The 15,765-nt window shown below is 49.9% G+C and overlaps 9 protein-coding genes across 9 annotated transcripts; 6 read left to right on the plus strand and 3 right to left on the minus strand.

The window, feature by feature from the left end:
• Nucleotides 1-639: 639 nt before the first annotated feature.
• Nucleotides 640-1,535, plus strand: CC77DRAFT_1095163 (hypothetical protein). Its single transcript, XM_018529778.1, has 2 exons — nucleotides 640-1,246; nucleotides 1,310-1,535. The coding sequence occupies exons 1-2, from the start codon at nucleotides 819-821 to the stop codon at nucleotides 1,428-1,430; spliced, it is 549 nt and encodes a 182-aa protein (XP_018385714.1). The 5' UTR covers nucleotides 640-818; the 3' UTR covers nucleotides 1,431-1,535.
• A 446-nt stretch (nucleotides 1,536-1,981) lies between these two features.
• On the plus strand, nucleotides 1,982-2,848 carry CC77DRAFT_1020811 (hypothetical protein). The gene is made up of 2 exons (XM_018525139.1): nucleotides 1,982-2,724; nucleotides 2,827-2,848. Exon 1 carries the CDS (start codon nucleotides 2,048-2,050, stop codon nucleotides 2,591-2,593), a length of 546 nt encoding a protein of 181 aa, XP_018385715.1. The 5' UTR covers nucleotides 1,982-2,047; the 3' UTR covers nucleotides 2,594-2,724; nucleotides 2,827-2,848.
• Nucleotides 2,849-3,699: 851 nt separating this feature from the next.
• CC77DRAFT_1031526 (aquaporin-like protein) lies at nucleotides 3,700-4,589 on the plus strand (the record flags this gene model as incomplete). Its single annotated transcript, XM_018526671.1, has 3 exons — nucleotides 3,700-4,217; nucleotides 4,304-4,472; nucleotides 4,506-4,589. 3 exons carry the CDS (start codon nucleotides 3,700-3,702, stop codon nucleotides 4,587-4,589), a joined length of 771 nt encoding a protein of 256 aa, XP_018385716.1.
• Nucleotides 4,590-5,489: 900 nt separating this feature from the next.
• On the plus strand, nucleotides 5,490-8,058 carry CC77DRAFT_119004 (dipeptidyl-peptidase-like protein IV). The gene has a single exon (XM_018530125.1). It carries the CDS (start codon nucleotides 5,673-5,675, stop codon nucleotides 8,016-8,018), a length of 2,346 nt encoding a protein of 781 aa, XP_018385717.1. The 5' UTR covers nucleotides 5,490-5,672; the 3' UTR covers nucleotides 8,019-8,058.
• A 599-nt stretch (nucleotides 8,059-8,657) lies between these two features.
• CC77DRAFT_1050495 (hypothetical protein) lies at nucleotides 8,658-9,575 on the plus strand (the record flags this gene model as incomplete). The annotated part of the gene is made up of 2 exons (XM_018527624.1): nucleotides 8,658-8,790; nucleotides 8,995-9,575. The coding sequence occupies 2 exons, from the start codon at nucleotides 8,658-8,660 to the stop codon at nucleotides 9,573-9,575; spliced, it is 714 nt and encodes a 237-aa protein (XP_018385718.1).
• Nucleotides 9,576-10,142: 567 nt separating this feature from the next.
• Nucleotides 10,143-11,127, minus strand: CC77DRAFT_936351 (hypothetical protein; the record flags this gene model as incomplete). Its single annotated transcript, XM_018534490.1, has 2 exons — nucleotides 10,143-10,374; nucleotides 10,436-11,127. The coding sequence occupies 2 exons, from the start codon at nucleotides 11,125-11,127 to the stop codon at nucleotides 10,143-10,145; spliced, it is 924 nt and encodes a 307-aa protein (XP_018385719.1).
• Nucleotides 11,128-11,316: 189 nt separating this feature from the next.
• Nucleotides 11,317-13,734, minus strand: CC77DRAFT_119321 (hypothetical protein). Its single transcript, XM_018530128.1, has 2 exons — nucleotides 13,356-13,734; nucleotides 11,317-13,274 (listed from the first exon to the last, which is right to left on the minus strand). Exon 2 carries the CDS (start codon nucleotides 13,270-13,272, stop codon nucleotides 11,485-11,487), a length of 1,788 nt encoding a protein of 595 aa, XP_018385720.1. The 5' UTR covers nucleotides 13,273-13,274; nucleotides 13,356-13,734; the 3' UTR covers nucleotides 11,317-11,484.
• Nucleotides 13,083-14,557, minus strand: CC77DRAFT_119259 (hypothetical protein). Its single transcript, XM_018530126.1, has 3 exons — nucleotides 14,426-14,557; nucleotides 13,356-14,127; nucleotides 13,083-13,281 (listed from the first exon to the last, which is right to left on the minus strand). Exon 2 carries the CDS (start codon nucleotides 14,094-14,096, stop codon nucleotides 13,455-13,457), a length of 642 nt encoding a protein of 213 aa, XP_018385721.1. The 5' UTR covers nucleotides 14,097-14,127; nucleotides 14,426-14,557; the 3' UTR covers nucleotides 13,083-13,281; nucleotides 13,356-13,454.
• CC77DRAFT_1020815 (hypothetical protein) lies at nucleotides 13,650-14,845 on the plus strand. The gene is made up of 3 exons (XM_018525140.1): nucleotides 13,650-14,209; nucleotides 14,262-14,544; nucleotides 14,597-14,845. Exons 1-3 carry the CDS (start codon nucleotides 14,128-14,130, stop codon nucleotides 14,691-14,693), a joined length of 462 nt encoding a protein of 153 aa, XP_018385722.1. The 5' UTR covers nucleotides 13,650-14,127; the 3' UTR covers nucleotides 14,694-14,845.
• Nucleotides 14,846-15,765: the final 920 nt, after the last annotated feature.

The raw sequence follows: 15,765 nt of genomic DNA on the forward strand, positions 1-15,765 counted from the left end.
AAGAATCGCTGGCATTCACCCTTTTCTGATTTTTTGACAATACTTTTTTTAAAGCGAACAACATGGCGAATCTTCTCGACGCTGTCCAGCAGTACCCTTTCCTCGATGCACTTTGTTCGCATCTACGCATTGCCGACTTCAAAGCACTTTCAAGAACCAGCTCCGACTTTCGAATCTGTCTCACAGGAAGAAGCAAGCCCGCTCTACCCAAGCACAAGACTAAATATCCGTTTCAACCAGTCTCTAGACCCTGTACTTGTAGTAAGAATCATTTGGCAGACTGCCAGAAGCATGGTCCACCGGAACTGCGTAACCTGCTCGGGAAAATTGACCGAACTTGCGAAGATTCAGATCACGAGAAGAATGGAGCTTCATATCCTTCGATACCTGATGACTGGAAATCCGTTATCTGTGATGCCCTTGGTGGTCTAAGCAATGTCAACTCATGCTGCAAGTGCACCCGAACCATATGTTTCCAATGCTGGTGGTTACACATTACCAAGGGAAGTGCCAATACTCGGGGTAACGGTCGGGCACATCATGCATGCTCGACATGCTGGAATACGGATTTTGAAAAGCTTCGTAGCGACGATTCCTCACATGCATTTCCCGCGACACATGGTCATCGTAGATGGCGACAGGCGCAGCTTCAAGGCGACTTCTGCAAGTGTGGTCCAGCAATTCATTGCAGACCTTGCACTAACGAGGTCAGCCCACCTCCGAACTATACCCCAATCGAAGAAATATCGCGTCTAGACCAGTTCCTATCTCCGTACCCAGAGCCTTCCCACAGGAAGTGTATCGCTTGCCCCACATACATGTCGGAAGACGGAATAGAAAAGGTGAACCACTTCTGCCCTTCCTGCAATCTTCCTATACAAATGCGCAATGGCGATCATCCTGTCGAACGGCAGTCTCAGAAATTAGGCGTCTATCGCGATGATGAAAACGACATCGATCGTGAGGTTGAGACGGTAGGACCCGACTACGAGTCTGTTCAAGAGTTTTGGAAGCGGCAGTGGATAAGAACCAGCGGCCGGTTGAGTCCACCGACTAAATGGCAGCCTGTGCGATATGAATGGGAACGTATCAACCAAGGTTCGGTGCTCACCGCGGATGAACGTAGCCACTTGGATCGGTGCTCGTACTTCAAGCCCATACGTGCACCTGTGTGGGATTCTGAAAAGGTTCTATTCGAGCCGCCTCCAATCAGACTCCCTCACTACATGTGGCGTCGTATCATTGGGTATGTTCTACACTAGGTACTATATTTCCATGCAACAGGATTATACTAACAACTCTTCATCAGGAGAACCTGGGGCTTCTGGACCTGGATCGTGGCAGATATTTCAGGTCTATTTAGTCTAGAAGAGTTATTGGTCCAGGAATTTGGTTCTGTGTCCAAGTTCTTCACGTACGTGAGAAGATAGATTTGGAGGAAATGGCAAGGACATCAATACGTATATACGGTGAAAACAACGTGGGTATCATTTAGGAATGCGTGGCTTTGACACCTAAACCTAATTCACCTCATTCAAGACATTAAACATACGGCCTCCAATAGTTCTCTGTTCGTGGTTCGGACCTTTCAAGTGCGACGGTACTGGAAAACAACATGCATATCGCTTTCGAAGCGGTGAGCCCTCAAATTCGCTCTTGTGACCACCTGTGATGTCTATCAACCCGTGAAACAGGCAAACTGGGTATACACGATATCAGAATAACGTCTTGATCCACAAAACAAACATTTAGAAATTATGGCGGCCGTTATTCATAGTATTCGTGTATGGTGCTATACTCTCGAAATACATGTTTCTCGAGTGGCTGGGATTAAGGTTTGTGGGCAAAAAGTAGATAATCCGGAGTCGGCCCCTCTCGCGCGACGGACCCACGGTTGCGTTGATAAGAACAATCAAACTCGCGATTCGCAACCATAGTTTGGTTTAAGAGACAAATCCAATACTTCAATTGCCAGATCCTCCGACTCTATCCTAAATTCCTACATAAGCTTCAATTGCACTTCTCAAATCAACTTGACGATACCAAGATGATCACCGCCACAGTCCGCACCGCAGGGCTTCAAGTCCGAAGCTTTCACAAGACCGCTCTAAACTCAGTTTTAACCGAAACGGCAACTCGTGGGACCAACGAAAGTTATCTTCGCCATCACAGAAAGCACAATAAAGTCGAATATAGCCAGTCTCCCGTCACACCATACAACACCAATGTCAGAGCAGAGTGGCAGCGCCATCGTGCAACCGAGCATCATCAGATCTGGCCGTCTTCCCCTCAGAAGCACTCTTTTCATACCAAGTTATCCTCGCAGGATACACCAATTACCCAATCAACACATGCGATGACCTTCCGAAAGGACCGCGAGATGCACATCGCCGCACGCCAAACATCGCTCAAAGCACCAGAGGAACACGAGAACCCAGATCGCGAATTCATGAAGACGTGGCTCGGCGTCAAAAGGGAATTTGGCTACCTGCGCTCAGACTTGCTGGACGCTGTGTTGGCTGATGGTAAAAAGGCTCAAAACCAGAGCTTCATGGGACGGCTTTTTGACAGCGAATCTAAGACTCAACATTAGATAACTACGTGCGCATGCTTATTACCTGCGCTGTGTTTCATATTGCAGCATTGCTTCTACTTCACGAATGTATCTCGAGATTCCATTCCGTAGCGGTAGAAGAAGAGACGTGACGTGTTTGTGTATCACGACTGGTATGTCAATATATGGACACAGGAAGTATCGGTAGAATCTGTACACAAATGGGAACAACGGGTCCTCGCATTTTGCTCATGAGGATCTTTTGTACATACCTCCGCTTATCTGGTGTTGGTGTTGGTGTTTTGTGGTGACCTAAAAAAAGCCGGGTGAGCATTACCTAGGTAATTACCATACCATACCCAATCCAGCATGGTCATTCACGCGCACATCTTGATAAACTGTGTCTTCGGTCCATTTCCGCACAACTATCAAGCTTACACCGTTTTGACGATTGGCACCCAAAATTCCTTTCACTCTGCGCTGTCATCCAGCCCGTTCTTCTGAGATTAATATGCGTACATATCGCCCGACTTCCAGCAGGATCAGTATACGCACAAATGATGTCATTTTGGATGCCTCCCGAGGTCAACATGCACAGAGAATTTCGTACCAGCATCACCAGAGCATCATACCATAGAAACCATCATAGTGTCTGACTAGAAAAGCATACTTTGCCGCGGTCGCAACGGAATATGTATCTTTTTCTATGCCGCTTTGTTATGGGATTGACATCCTTATACTTTTAGTCGCATCTTCCTAAGTTTTGCGCGAACCTGAGTTTCCGATCCATCGGCGCATCTAAAAAAAAGTCATCGCCAGCATCCCGACTGCAAGAGATTTATTCCAGCACTATCGCAACTTCCACAAACCCGCTTGAAGTACGATCTTCTCCGTTGTTCAGATCCAACCCCGATGCCATGCCAGCAACAGGCGCAAAGGACCACGATGCCGAGAAGATTAATAGTAACGCATCGCAACTGCCACCATGGCGACGGAGGTTACGTCGCGTAAAGCTTCCAATGCTCCCAGTTCACAATCAAGAAGGCAGTAACGGGCTGACCCTCACCACAAGCAAGGGTCACGTCTATCTCCTCGACCAGTTTCGCCAGCGGGTACCGCTGCGGATCCGTAATCGTTCTGTCGCTATGATCTCTGAGTTTGTCGGCACCTTCCTGTTCATGCTCATCGGTTTAGGCGGTAACTCTGCTGTCATCAATGATTCAGCCGTTGCTACACAGACCGGCGGAGGAGATCCCTCAGCAGATCCAGCTAAGATCCTTTTCATCGCAACGTCATGGGGCGCAGCTGTGACAGTGAATGCGTGGAGCTTCTTCCGGATTAGCGGTGGGCTCTTTAATCCTGCTGTAACTATGGCTTTGATGCTAATCCGCGCTGTACCACCGCTTGATGGCCTTCTCGATATCATCAGTCAGCTTTTCGGTTCTATCCTAGCAAGTGCTATCGCATACGGACTATTGCCATCGGGTGCTCTAGCGGCTACTGAATTGGGTGATATGACCACCGTCACGCAGGGGTTATTCATCGAGATGTTCATTACAGCACAGGTCGTCGTGGCAGTCTTCATGTTGGCAACGGAGAAACACAAAGCTACGTTCATTGCGCCCGTTGGAATCGGATTGACGGTATTTGCGTGCATTCTTATGTATGTATTCTCTTATTCCCCTTTGTCACTATTCGCAGTTGCAATCGCGCAGTTCCTCTTTCATAACACGTAACTTATGCACCTAGGGCCTCAACATATACTGGCGCAGCAATGAACCCAGCTCGATCATTCGCTGTGTGCGTTATCCAAGGAAGTTTTCCACACTATCATTGGATTTATTGGGTTGGTCCGGGGTTGGGTGCCTTGCTTGCAACTGCCTTCTATCACTTGATCCGCAAGCTGGAGTACTGGACTGTAAATCCTAATGTCGACGACTACGAGACGAAGGTTGGAGAGACTATTCGAGATGTCGCAAGCAGGGTTGCCGACATGTCAAACGTTCCTGGGGCAAGTTCGAACGACGATTCATGAGTTTAGTGCAAGGGTCGAGACTGTCTCGCAATTGCACTGACAAAGCGCCAACACGCTCATCTACAAGCAGTTTTCTACAACATCGAGCTAGCTCAACCTGATCATTCCTCAACACGTCCGACGACATTCCTACTTGGACACCGCTCCACAGCCAGCACAGGTCACCACCGATCAGCTCGAAGAAGCGATGCATTTGATAAGAGCTGCGCAATACTCCCATGTCCATGCAAATGCTACCTCAGGATATTGCTCTCATCATGAAATTTATGGCTTGCGCTTCAATCATGGATGGTTTGGAAAGCCAACCAGTCAAGCATAGATCTTGAGGGATAGAGCTTGGAGAATTGACAGCGCAGTTGCATTTGTCTGCGAAACATGAAACATTGCGGGCTATAAAGCTGTAAGACTATATAGTAGACATGATGAAGGCTGAGAGCGCTGAACGCAAATATGTTTAATGCATTGAGCGCTCTAGGGCGGCATGAGCTCCTGACCAGCCTGTGCACAATCGGTATTGCTTGAACCATGTGTATCTACCCTCGTAGACCAGAACGACAGCCCAGCGATCAAGTCCAGCCAGGTTTCCAATGCGCAGAACAAAGGATGTTCGGGAGGCGATAACGCTGGTAGCGCACGGATCGCATCTTGTCGTACCTTGATGTGGACGGGATCCAGCAGAACCTAGCCACCACCAACACCAACCAGCTTGCCCAGCCATCTCAACTTCCTTCAAAGAACGTCCGCTCCTGTGCTCCTGTATTCACCTTCCTATTCGACAATACTGCGCCGCCTGCAATCATGTGGGTTACACGAGGCCTCCACTGCAGACCTTGTTTATCCGGGTTGCCGGTTGCTTGGTGCCTCTTGGCGGCGACGCAGCGTGCCTTGGGAGGCTTGACACCTGCTCAATGCGGCAACTAGAAGGCGCATATCAATTAGACTGATATGTACGATGGAAAGCAGATAAAAAGGACCGTTGCCTTGCTAGAGCACGACAAGTGCTTTGTTGCATTCGTCTCGTGTTCCTACCCGACGCGTCGTTTGGGTCACTGAGTGGGGAACGTTGATACCCTGCTGCCCGCAATGCGTTCTTTCGCAATCCTCGCTGCGGCATTGCCGTTGGTTCACGCAATTGAACCTCCGCGCATGCCACACCAGCCTCTCGGCAATGGCACCAAGCGTCTGAGCTACAACGAAACCACCGACAGCCCTGGATCTTTGACACCTTCAACACGATCCTTCACCTGGGTTGGCACTGGGGAAGATGGCGACTACATTTACACAGCTGCCTCTGGCGACTTCGTCTTTGAGAATGTCGCAACAGGCGAATCGTCCACTTTCATCTCCGCTGACCAGGTCCCGGAGGACTACTGGGATTACTTTATCTCGCCTGATGCCACCAAGGTCATGTGGGCCGTCAACTACACGAAGCAGTACCGTCACTCTTACTTCGCTGATTACCTGATCATGGACGTTGCGACTGGAGAGTCCGTGCCTCTTGATCCCGAGCAAGTTGGGGATATTCAGTATGCCGAATGGAGCCCTGCCTCGTCGTCTCAGGTCGCATTCGTCAAGGGCAACAACCTGTACATGTCCACCAACGGCACTATCACTCAGATCACCGAGGACGGAGGGCCCGACTACTTCAACGCTATTCCTGACTGGGTTTACGAAGAGGAGATCTTCGGCGATCGCTACACTCTATGGTTCTCGCCCGATGGCGCTAAGATTGCTTTCCTTAGCTTCAACGAGACTGGTGTTGGTACATTCAGAATCCCATACTACATCGACGATGATGCTGAATATGTTCCTGTTTACCCCAATGAGTTGGAGCTTCGCTACCCCAAGGTCGGCACAAAGAATCCGACTGTGGTCATGAACATGCTTGATGTAGAGTCTGGCGAATACACCAACATTCCCATTGATGCTTTCCCGGAGGACGACCTTGTCATTGGCGAGGTTGTCTGGCTTACCGAGGAGCACAGCAAGGTCCTTTACCGCGCCTACAACCGTGTCCAGGATATGGAGAAGCTCGTTGTTGTCGATGTAGAGGCTGGGTCGTCCAAGGTTACTCGTGAGCGTGACGGTACCGATGGATGGCTGGAGAACTTGATGCAAGTTCGATACATCGGAGCTGTTGAGACTGCGAACGCTTCTTACGGAAACGCTACTGAATACTACATGGATCTCTCTGATATGAGTGGCTGGGCGCATATCTACCTCTTCCCCGTCGATGGCGGAGAGCCTATCGCACTCACGTCCGGTGAGTGGGAAGTTATCAGCGTACCCAAGGTTGACTACTCCCGTGGCCTTGTCTACTACACCTCTACCGAGCACCACAGTGCTGAGTCCCATATCTACTCTGTCAGCTTCTCTGGCGAGAAGACTGCGCTCGTCGATGACAGCGTGACTGCTTTCTGGACTGGATCTTTCTCTTCCGGCGGCTCATACTATGTCCTCCGTTACGCTGGCCCCGACGTGCCATACCAGGAGCTGCACTCTATCAACTCCAGTGAGCCAATTCGCACAATCGTCAACAACACAGCACTTTACGAGAAGCTTCAAGGCTATGCTCTCCCCAACATTACCTACCTAGATATGGAACACCCAGACGGCTACACTTTGGACGCCATGCTCCGCCTGCCACCCAACTTTGACCCCTCCAAGAAGTACCCTCTCCTCCTCATTCCTTACGGTGGCCCCAACGCAAAAGAGGTTCACAAGGACTTCAACCCACTCAACTGGAAGGCTTACGTTGCCTCCGACCCTGAGCTCGAATACGTGACCCTTACCGTCGACGGCCGTGGTACTGGTCGTAAAGGTCGCGCTTTCCGTTCTCTCGTCACTTCTAACCTGGGTCAACTTGAGGCCGAAGACCAGATCTGGGCTGCCAAGGAGCTTGCAAAGAACGAGTGGATCGACAGCGAGCATATTGGTATCTGGGGCTGGTCTTACGGTGGCTACCTCTCCTCCAAGGTTGTTGAGGTCGGCGACCCAATCATCAGCTACGCCATGATCACAGCCCCTGTCAGCGACTGGCGCTTCTACGACTCCCTATACACTGAACGCTACATGAAGACACCCGACATTAACCCCGAGGGTTACAACCGTAGCCGTGTTCATGATGCCACAGGTTTCAAGAACATTGCTGGTGGTGTCGTCATTCAGCACGGTACTGGTGATGACAACGTGCACTTCCAGAACTCGGCTGCGTTGGTCGACCTGCTCATGGTCAACCAGGTCACTCCTGAGAAGATGCAGAACACTTTCTTCACCGACAGTGATCACAGCATCAACTTCCACAACAACGGAAAGTTCCTGTACAGACAGTTGAGCAAGAAGCTGTATGAGGAGAAGGCACGCGAGGGCGACAGCAAGGGTGGTCACCAGTGGAGCAAGAGGGGTCTGGGACGCAAATGGAAAGCTTGAACAGCTCTAAAATAGTTGTACATGATAATGCGACAATGTAATGCATAATTCAAAGTTTCACCTGATCTCAGTGCACAGTCACCAGCCACCCGGCCTCTCTCTCAAGCTAATGCTGATGCATAACGGACATCCTCCGATTCTCTCGGTCCTATTCACACAATCAGACCCCTTGTGTTTACTCTCATCCTTAGCGTTATTCTCTTCGTCGATAAGACTGTGATTTTTCTTTAGTGCGCCACCGAAACCTGCAGGACCGCTTGCGCTTCGCGCAGTTTTACAAAGTACAGAAGGAATCTTGGAAAAAACAAGCGCTCAATCCACTATGTAGTCGCCGCATGTTTTGTTAGATGGTTGAAGCAACGGCTATCGTCGAAGGATATGTATGACCCGGTGCAGCTGTCGACAGGGTATTGAAAGATCTAGAGTCGTATGCAGATTCACTCGAAATTACATTGGGGCAGGCTGAGCGGTGACAATACGCGTGAACGGCCACGGGCCCTGGCAAACAACTAGACGATTGTATGACTTAACATCCGTCTGCATTCTGGTACATTCACCTATGTACTCTTAATCCAACACGACATTTGAACGCCCAGCCACATCTATTCCAAGCTGAGATCCACCAAAACATACTTCAACATGGCGGCCGAGACCACCGGTACTACAACGCAGTGTGTAGATGCGCCCGACTACCACTCGCTCAAATTCGAACACATGAGCAGGATATCTAGTCTTGCGGAAGGACATGTTTACGCGCCCAGATACTTTCCCGGTGAGCTACAAGCTCTCTTGAACATCGCCTCGCTCAAATTTCACGAATGGGCTCCTGGTCACTTTGCTTCGATTTTGGGTTGTCCAAAAGAATCCAAACAAGGCTCGAAACCCCAATCGGCGCTATCGGAACACCTGGAAATCCAATGGGGAGAGGGTGATAGAACTGTTTTGTTGAACGATCGCTCTGCGCTATCCAATACAGGTATCCGACCGCAAACCATAATCTCTGATACCGATGAAGTATTGTCGAGACTGCAGCGTGGTTTTGAACTCGCCCCTCCGTTCTCTACTATCCTTACGGTGGTAGACCACGAGCACCTGACAATGCTAAGTGTCTTTTTCCGCTACTGTCTCTCGGTGCAAGGCCATGCTACAGCGACGGAGAATTTCCAGTACAACTTTTGGTTATGGTTCGAGAAACTCTGTCGCCATGTCGCCAGCCAAAGTACACCGGATAGCCCGCCAGAACACGTTGATGTCGCTGCATCGCCGAAGGCTGAGAAGAAGCCGGATAGTTTTTGCAGCCAAGTTGAATCGGATGATCGAGCACATGAAAACAAAACTACGGTTTTGGAGATTGAGGAGATAGAGGAAGTTGCAAGCAACCATAGTTTCCATGGAGAACTGGAAACAATGCGGAAGGAAGTTGAGAAATACAAGTTGGCTTATGAAGAGCAAAGCAAAAAGGTCGAAGAGGAGAAGTCGTGGTTGCACAAATTGCGTCTCGCGCATGTGAACTCCGAAGCCATGCTTAGAGAACGTCAGAAAGAGGCAGAGGAGTGAAGGTTAGGCAATAAGTGTTAGTGAAAGAGTCACCAAAAACCTATGATAGTATTCTATTCATTGCCGGTGTCACATGGTGGAAGACTGAGGGATATGAAGAGGACAGTTTTGTAGAATTAGAAGCCTAGGAACCGTGAGAGTTGAAAGTCTCTAGAAGCCAAGAGGATTGTTCAACCGTTCTAGTTCACTATTGACGTGAGGATGAAATTAGATCTTCTTTAGGTCCTGATTGTTGATTATGGAATAGTAAAGCTGAACTGGCAATAAAACTTGATCCAGAATCGCCCATGTATCGGATCATGAGAGCCGGCAGTACTTCTCTGCCTAAGTAAGAAGAATATCACAATATTTCGTTTACGTATTGCCTCCCGAGGCGAACAGAAAGAGATCCAGGTTAGAGAGGCTAGAAGATGAGCCTCATTGCATAGCAGTATAGCTGGATGAGGTCCTATGCAGCGCCGGAAAAGAACACTAGGGCAAACCCAGACCTGTCAAGTAGAATGACAGGGCATCTGGTTGCATTCGAAGGGTTGGAAGGGCTCTCTATCGTAGAGACATCGATATGTGTTACTTTTGTAGAATCTCGTCTAGGAGTTCAACGAACTTGACGGCCATTTTCTTTCCGCCCGATTCGTTTGGCTCAACTCTGGCTGTATAATCACTAACGTTCTTGCCATCAAGAACCTCATGTAGTGCGCAGGGTACTACCTCCGTACCATCGACTCGGATTTCTTTTGTCGCAATCTTGTACATCGCTCGAATGGCTGCTTGCAGTTGACCAGGGTATGAGTTGTATCCTCTATATGTGGGTGTACGATGTCAGTGCATGTCTCATGCATATTTCGCACAGAAATACATACAGTGCCTTAAGTTGCGCATCAGCCCAACTAGTTTGTCCCAAGCCAGACTCGAGTGGGAAGTATATCATACAGACGATTACAGCACGAGGTTTCGTTTTAGCGGTGAGACGGGTGACGTAGTTCTCGACCTTTGTACCGAACATATGCTTGAAATATGTCAATGCCCCTGCGGTACCGTTCTCCAAATTCTTGCGAGGGGTCAGCCAGGCGAGCTGCAGCATATGGCGGATCGTTGAGGAATTTGGCTTCAGGGCGACATCGTTGGCGCCAACACTGACAATTAACACGTCGTTGGACCGAATGTTGTCGCGAATGAACTCATCATGAGACACCAGCATTTCGTCTCGATCTCGAAGCATCGACTCTTCCACTGCAGTGTTGATGCATGTAGCACGATCCTCCAGCAGATTGTTCAGCCAAAACGCAACATCTGGCTTTGGGACAACAGGGCTCTTGAACGCCTGGGAATATATATCTGGTAGCTGAGAAGGGACTATGGGGCTTCTTTTGTCAACCCAGTACTTATTATCGAGAGATGAATCGCCAGCCAGGTATATGATTGGCTTCCCAGGCCGTTCTGTGAGTGTGATGGTACGAAAGGTAGCCAGGTCATCGATAGGGTGGCCTTTCCATTCGAAGTAAAAGCGCGAGCAATTCATCATCGGGATTGTAGGTGAGGATGAGGACGCCATATTCGATCACTCGAGATAGCTGTTTGACGGGGTGATGCGTCGCTGTACAACGACACGCAACGTTGACACGATCAAGTGATGTCGTACGCGTAACAAAAGAGAGTCCGGGACTTCAAAGGGACAGTCATCGGTGCTGTTGTACAAGGCGAAAAGACACATCGTTGCTGTGCGCTTACGAAGGATGATGTGCTAGGCAGCTGCGTTGGAGATGCGTAGTCACGCACGGACCTCTACAACAATGACATCACAATGAGAAGATGATCTAATCCCCAATGGCGAAGATGAGGTGTGAAATAAAATTGCCATGCTAATAATCCATGAGATCATTCCTAGGGGACGAAGCCAGAAAGACCTCGCTCATTCAGTCCGTCTCCCCCAATCGGCCAGAAGCTGCTCCTGCATAGCGAATTGCACGTTCTTGGCCTCGAGCTCATCAGCCATTATGCGATGCTCGGGATCTAAGCACTTCCTTTTATCTCGAATCTGTGCTTCTAGAACGTCTATATCTGCAAGGTACTGCTTGGAGACCATTTCCAACTGTACGACAAGTTTGCTCTTCTCGGCATGATCCGCCTCGACGTCGTGCATGCTAGCTACAAGTTGTTTAACAGATTCTTTAGGGCCGTGGATATCGAGAGACGATGTCGCAGAGATTGCACTTTGAACGCGTTGCAGCAACGAATAGTTGCGCTTATCGGTAGGTTGGATATTGATTGTCAGGGCGACATTGGGGAGGGGTGTAACCTGCAGCTCTGTGGAAGATTGGACCATTCCGTTGAAAGATGGTACAGTGCTGAGACTCATGATCGAATTACCGAGATCCTCAAGCCCAGCTAGCAAGGCAGGGTTGTTTAATGGGTTGGTCGTAGGGACAGGCGTACGCGGCGTTGTCGAGACGGTTTGCAAATCAGAAAATTTTAGCGAAGACCTGATTAATGAAGCTGCTTCAGGCTCCGATGCCAAGCAAAAGACCGTTGAGAGCCCGAGTGCAGCTGATGCTGGATACACCGGAGTACACGGCTCAGGCGGAACGTTGCGATCTGAACTGAGAACTTCGATTTCCAGCTCGGCGGCGCGCAAACGGTGTATGTATTCCGCAATCTCGACTTCGTTGTCTTCGGGAGCGACAGGAACAGTGTCAAGATATGTGATCGCGGAAAAGCCCAAAAGTTGGTTTAAGTAATGATTGGCGTCGGCATCTTTGATCATGCCAGAAGTGAAGTGCTCTTTGGCGAGCGGCTCTTTGGCATTTCCTTGAAGCTGCTCAACTTTAGCGCCGTAGCTGTCAGTCTGCTGTATCAATGCCTTGATACTTTCCACATTATTAACATTTTCCTCTATCAGGTCAGCATTGGCTTTTGCGAGGTGGCGAAGACCTTCTGTTTCTGCCTCAGCGGCAGCCTGCAGTCCTTTCGCATCTTCAAGTTGGTGAAAGATGAAATTCCTGTGCTCTTCACAGCCATCTTCATGGTGCATATTCCGGAGGCGAGCGTTCTCCTTCTGGAGGTACTTGATGGTGTCCTGGAAGTGGGAGACAGGGCTAGGTTGATAAGGGTTTGCATCATGAGTACTGGGCATACATGCAAGTGAGCTAGTAGGACAGTAGGCAGTAGCTCGTGTGGCCCCAATCTTTGCCTGCTCAACGTGAAGGTGACGTTTCTTGTCGGGAATGCAAGCTTGTAGATTCTTGATTACAGACTGCTTTGCGTCAAGTTCGGAGCGTAACTCTGTGATAGTCCTATCGGTGTCTTGCTGGATTCTGGCTCGCTTCTTCCTTTCCTGATCCAACTTTGACTCGATGTCGCAAATCTGGCGTTCAGTATCTTTCCGCAATGTGACCATGTCGTCATTGAGGGCGCCAAGGTTTCGGCTCTCTTTGCTCAACTTACCGGCAAAAGTACGCGCCTCTTGCTTCTCCTTGGCGAGGTCACTCTTACAAGTTTTCAGTTCTCGAGATGCCTCATCGCATTGCCATATTAGACTGGTTTCTGTCGCTTGAAGCTTTTCGATCTGTCTCCTCAACTCGGCAACCTCCAAGTCCTGTGCCGAATTAATGCTATCATGACGCGATATCGTGGCTATGTTCTGCTCAGAGTCTATGAGAGTGGAAGGAGAGACTGGCGGAGACGATACTTGGCGAGACATAGCTTTTCGCTACTCGTATCGCCGCGAAGAGATGCGTCAGTGTGTACTTGAGAACCTAAATGAGAATAGAGAGAGTATTGTACTCTTTTGTTTGATGCATCTCGCATTATGAAGATTGTCAAACACGTGCGTCGATTCATTGTCAGTCGTGTGTAGTGCAGTGTATTGTGAATGCTCAGATTCTAGGGACTTGACTGTGTAGTATACGGTGTGTGCGTGGTACTGCGCTGCGCTGCGCTGTACCTGCCGATACTCCGGCCTATCCTTGGCCGCGTCACGTCGCAGGCTGTAAAAATGAAACCGTGCACCGCCACATATGTTTGACGAAGCGGCCCAAACACCGGTTGAAGGACTTTGGTATTGAAACAAGGGCCCAACGCGTCCGAAAATAAAGCTGTCAAGTTACAGAATATTTTAGAGGGAAGATAGGCACAAATTGAATGAATCGTGGGGTGACAAGGCCAGGACAAAGACGAGAAGATGCGAGAAGGTTGTGCAACGCGTCGCATCACTACTGGCGCTAAGGGCTGGGATGACGGCGATTGACCAATGAGCAGCAGCACAGGTGGCATCCTGATCATGCGCCACTGGGCGGTGACGTCGGTTTCAGGGAAATCAAGAAGGGCGAGGGTCGTGGCAGCATCATCGCTCGCAGGCTGTGTGAAGGCATAAAGAACCAGGCTGCTGCCGTTTTGCAGCCTTCCCCAAGTCGCTCTACACAAACCTCCGCCTACAGCAACAGTCCAAAATTCGACTTTCGGTAGCGAAGACCATCTGCAGCCACATTCCATCGTACCCGCCCGTAGTCCCCTGCAGCCATCCATCGCGTAGCCGTAGCGCCTCCATCACATCAACATGGTCGCTCCCGCCCTTGTACTAGGCCTGCGTGGCGTACAGGTCGTCTTCAGCATCATCGTCCTGGGTCTTACAGCCTACAGTATGTTGCATGCAGACCATCGCTGAATATGTCATTGCTAACACATCTGCAGTTGTCGATGCCTACATTGACTGGGTCCCGGCGAGCGTCGCCTTCATGCTCTTCACCTCCATCTGGACCCTCCTTGCTGTTGCATACCTCGTCCTTGCGCCAGCTCGCTTCCCTGCTGCAGCTCACAAGTTTGCCATCGGAGGTGTCGAGTTCCTGACCATGATCTTCTGGTTCGCGGCTTTTGTTGCCGTAGCCTCTCGGTGGGGCAACGCGTGGTGGGTCGGCCGTCACGGCACCTTCTACAGCTGCGGTGTTGCTGCTATCGTTTTCTCAGCCTTCAACTGGTATGTATACTGAATTTCTTCTACCCCCGAGCAATGTACTGACATATGACAGGCTTGCCTTCGTAGCTACCACTGTTCTTGCCGCGCTGCACATCCGCAGCTCACCCAGGAATGACACCGCTCCTGCGCCCAACATGGCTGGCGTCTAAACAACCATCAACTGCTGCGCATGACGGCACAAACAAGGCATTGACCTTATACCCAATGATACCCAAATATTTCCTACTCTTATGCCTACGATCAGAATGTAATGTCCAGCGCGACGTTTGTGTTTTGCGCGGTGCGTCCAGCTCCTGACACCACTACTCATATGATTCGAGCTCTTAAAGCATTTCGCATAATGAAATTTGTTTTCTGATGACTTCGTTGCAGATTCCAACTGAAATTTTCGTGATTGTCGCGGTGACAGATCTAGGGCAGCTACGATAGACGTTCGCCATACTGTGGCTAGCGACACCGGCGACCAGCGTTTGGAATCATCGACTCTTGCTGTACTCTTTCCGCAGAAACCCATGCGTCTTTCGCTGCCTCTCCTCACTGACCCTCGGGGTACGGTACAGCGACGCACTACCCGATGCGAGTCATTGTGCCCTGCTGCGTGCCTCCATACGAATCACGAACAAAGCCAGCGCTTGATAGTAGTTGCCTTGGCCGACTTCACACTCACGACTGCCGTTTCATTGACTTCCAGAAGACTTCAACTCAGGTCTGCAAAACACTTCACAATGAACACGCTCTCGAAGGAACCGAGTATGCCTTGTTGAATTGCCAAATTCTGAGTACCGCTTAGCCGGGTTGCGATACGCCCGACACTTTCATAATGTTGGATCTTGATGAAGCGCCCACCACAACATCATGATTGCCCTGCATTGGGGGCTAACTTATCCCGGTAAGGTCTCGGTAGCCTGGTCACTCTATCTGCGTCGCTTACATTTTCGGAGCAATCCTACGCCTCCCGTTGACGGAATGTGTACACACGGACCTTTGTACCACAAGCTCTGAAGCTACGGGCTTGGTCTTGTTGGGTGTGGGTTTATACGATTTTGATTGCCATGCTGACGTTCCAACGCGCCTCCCAAACATGACGGTCTCGCATGAAACCCCACCTGTCGCTTCGGCACGTACATTACAAGTCTTTGCCGTTCTCAAGCTATCGTTTACCGCTACTCGCAGTCCCGCCTAGTGCGGGCACGTCTGGGTTATCATGCGCCGACACCTTTT

This window comes from Alternaria alternata, assembly GCF_001642055.1.
Source record: "Alternaria alternata strain SRC1lrK2f unplaced genomic scaffold CC77scaffold_11, whole genome shotgun sequence".
NCBI lineage: Eukaryota > Fungi > Ascomycota > Dothideomycetes > Pleosporales > Pleosporaceae > Alternaria > Alternaria alternata.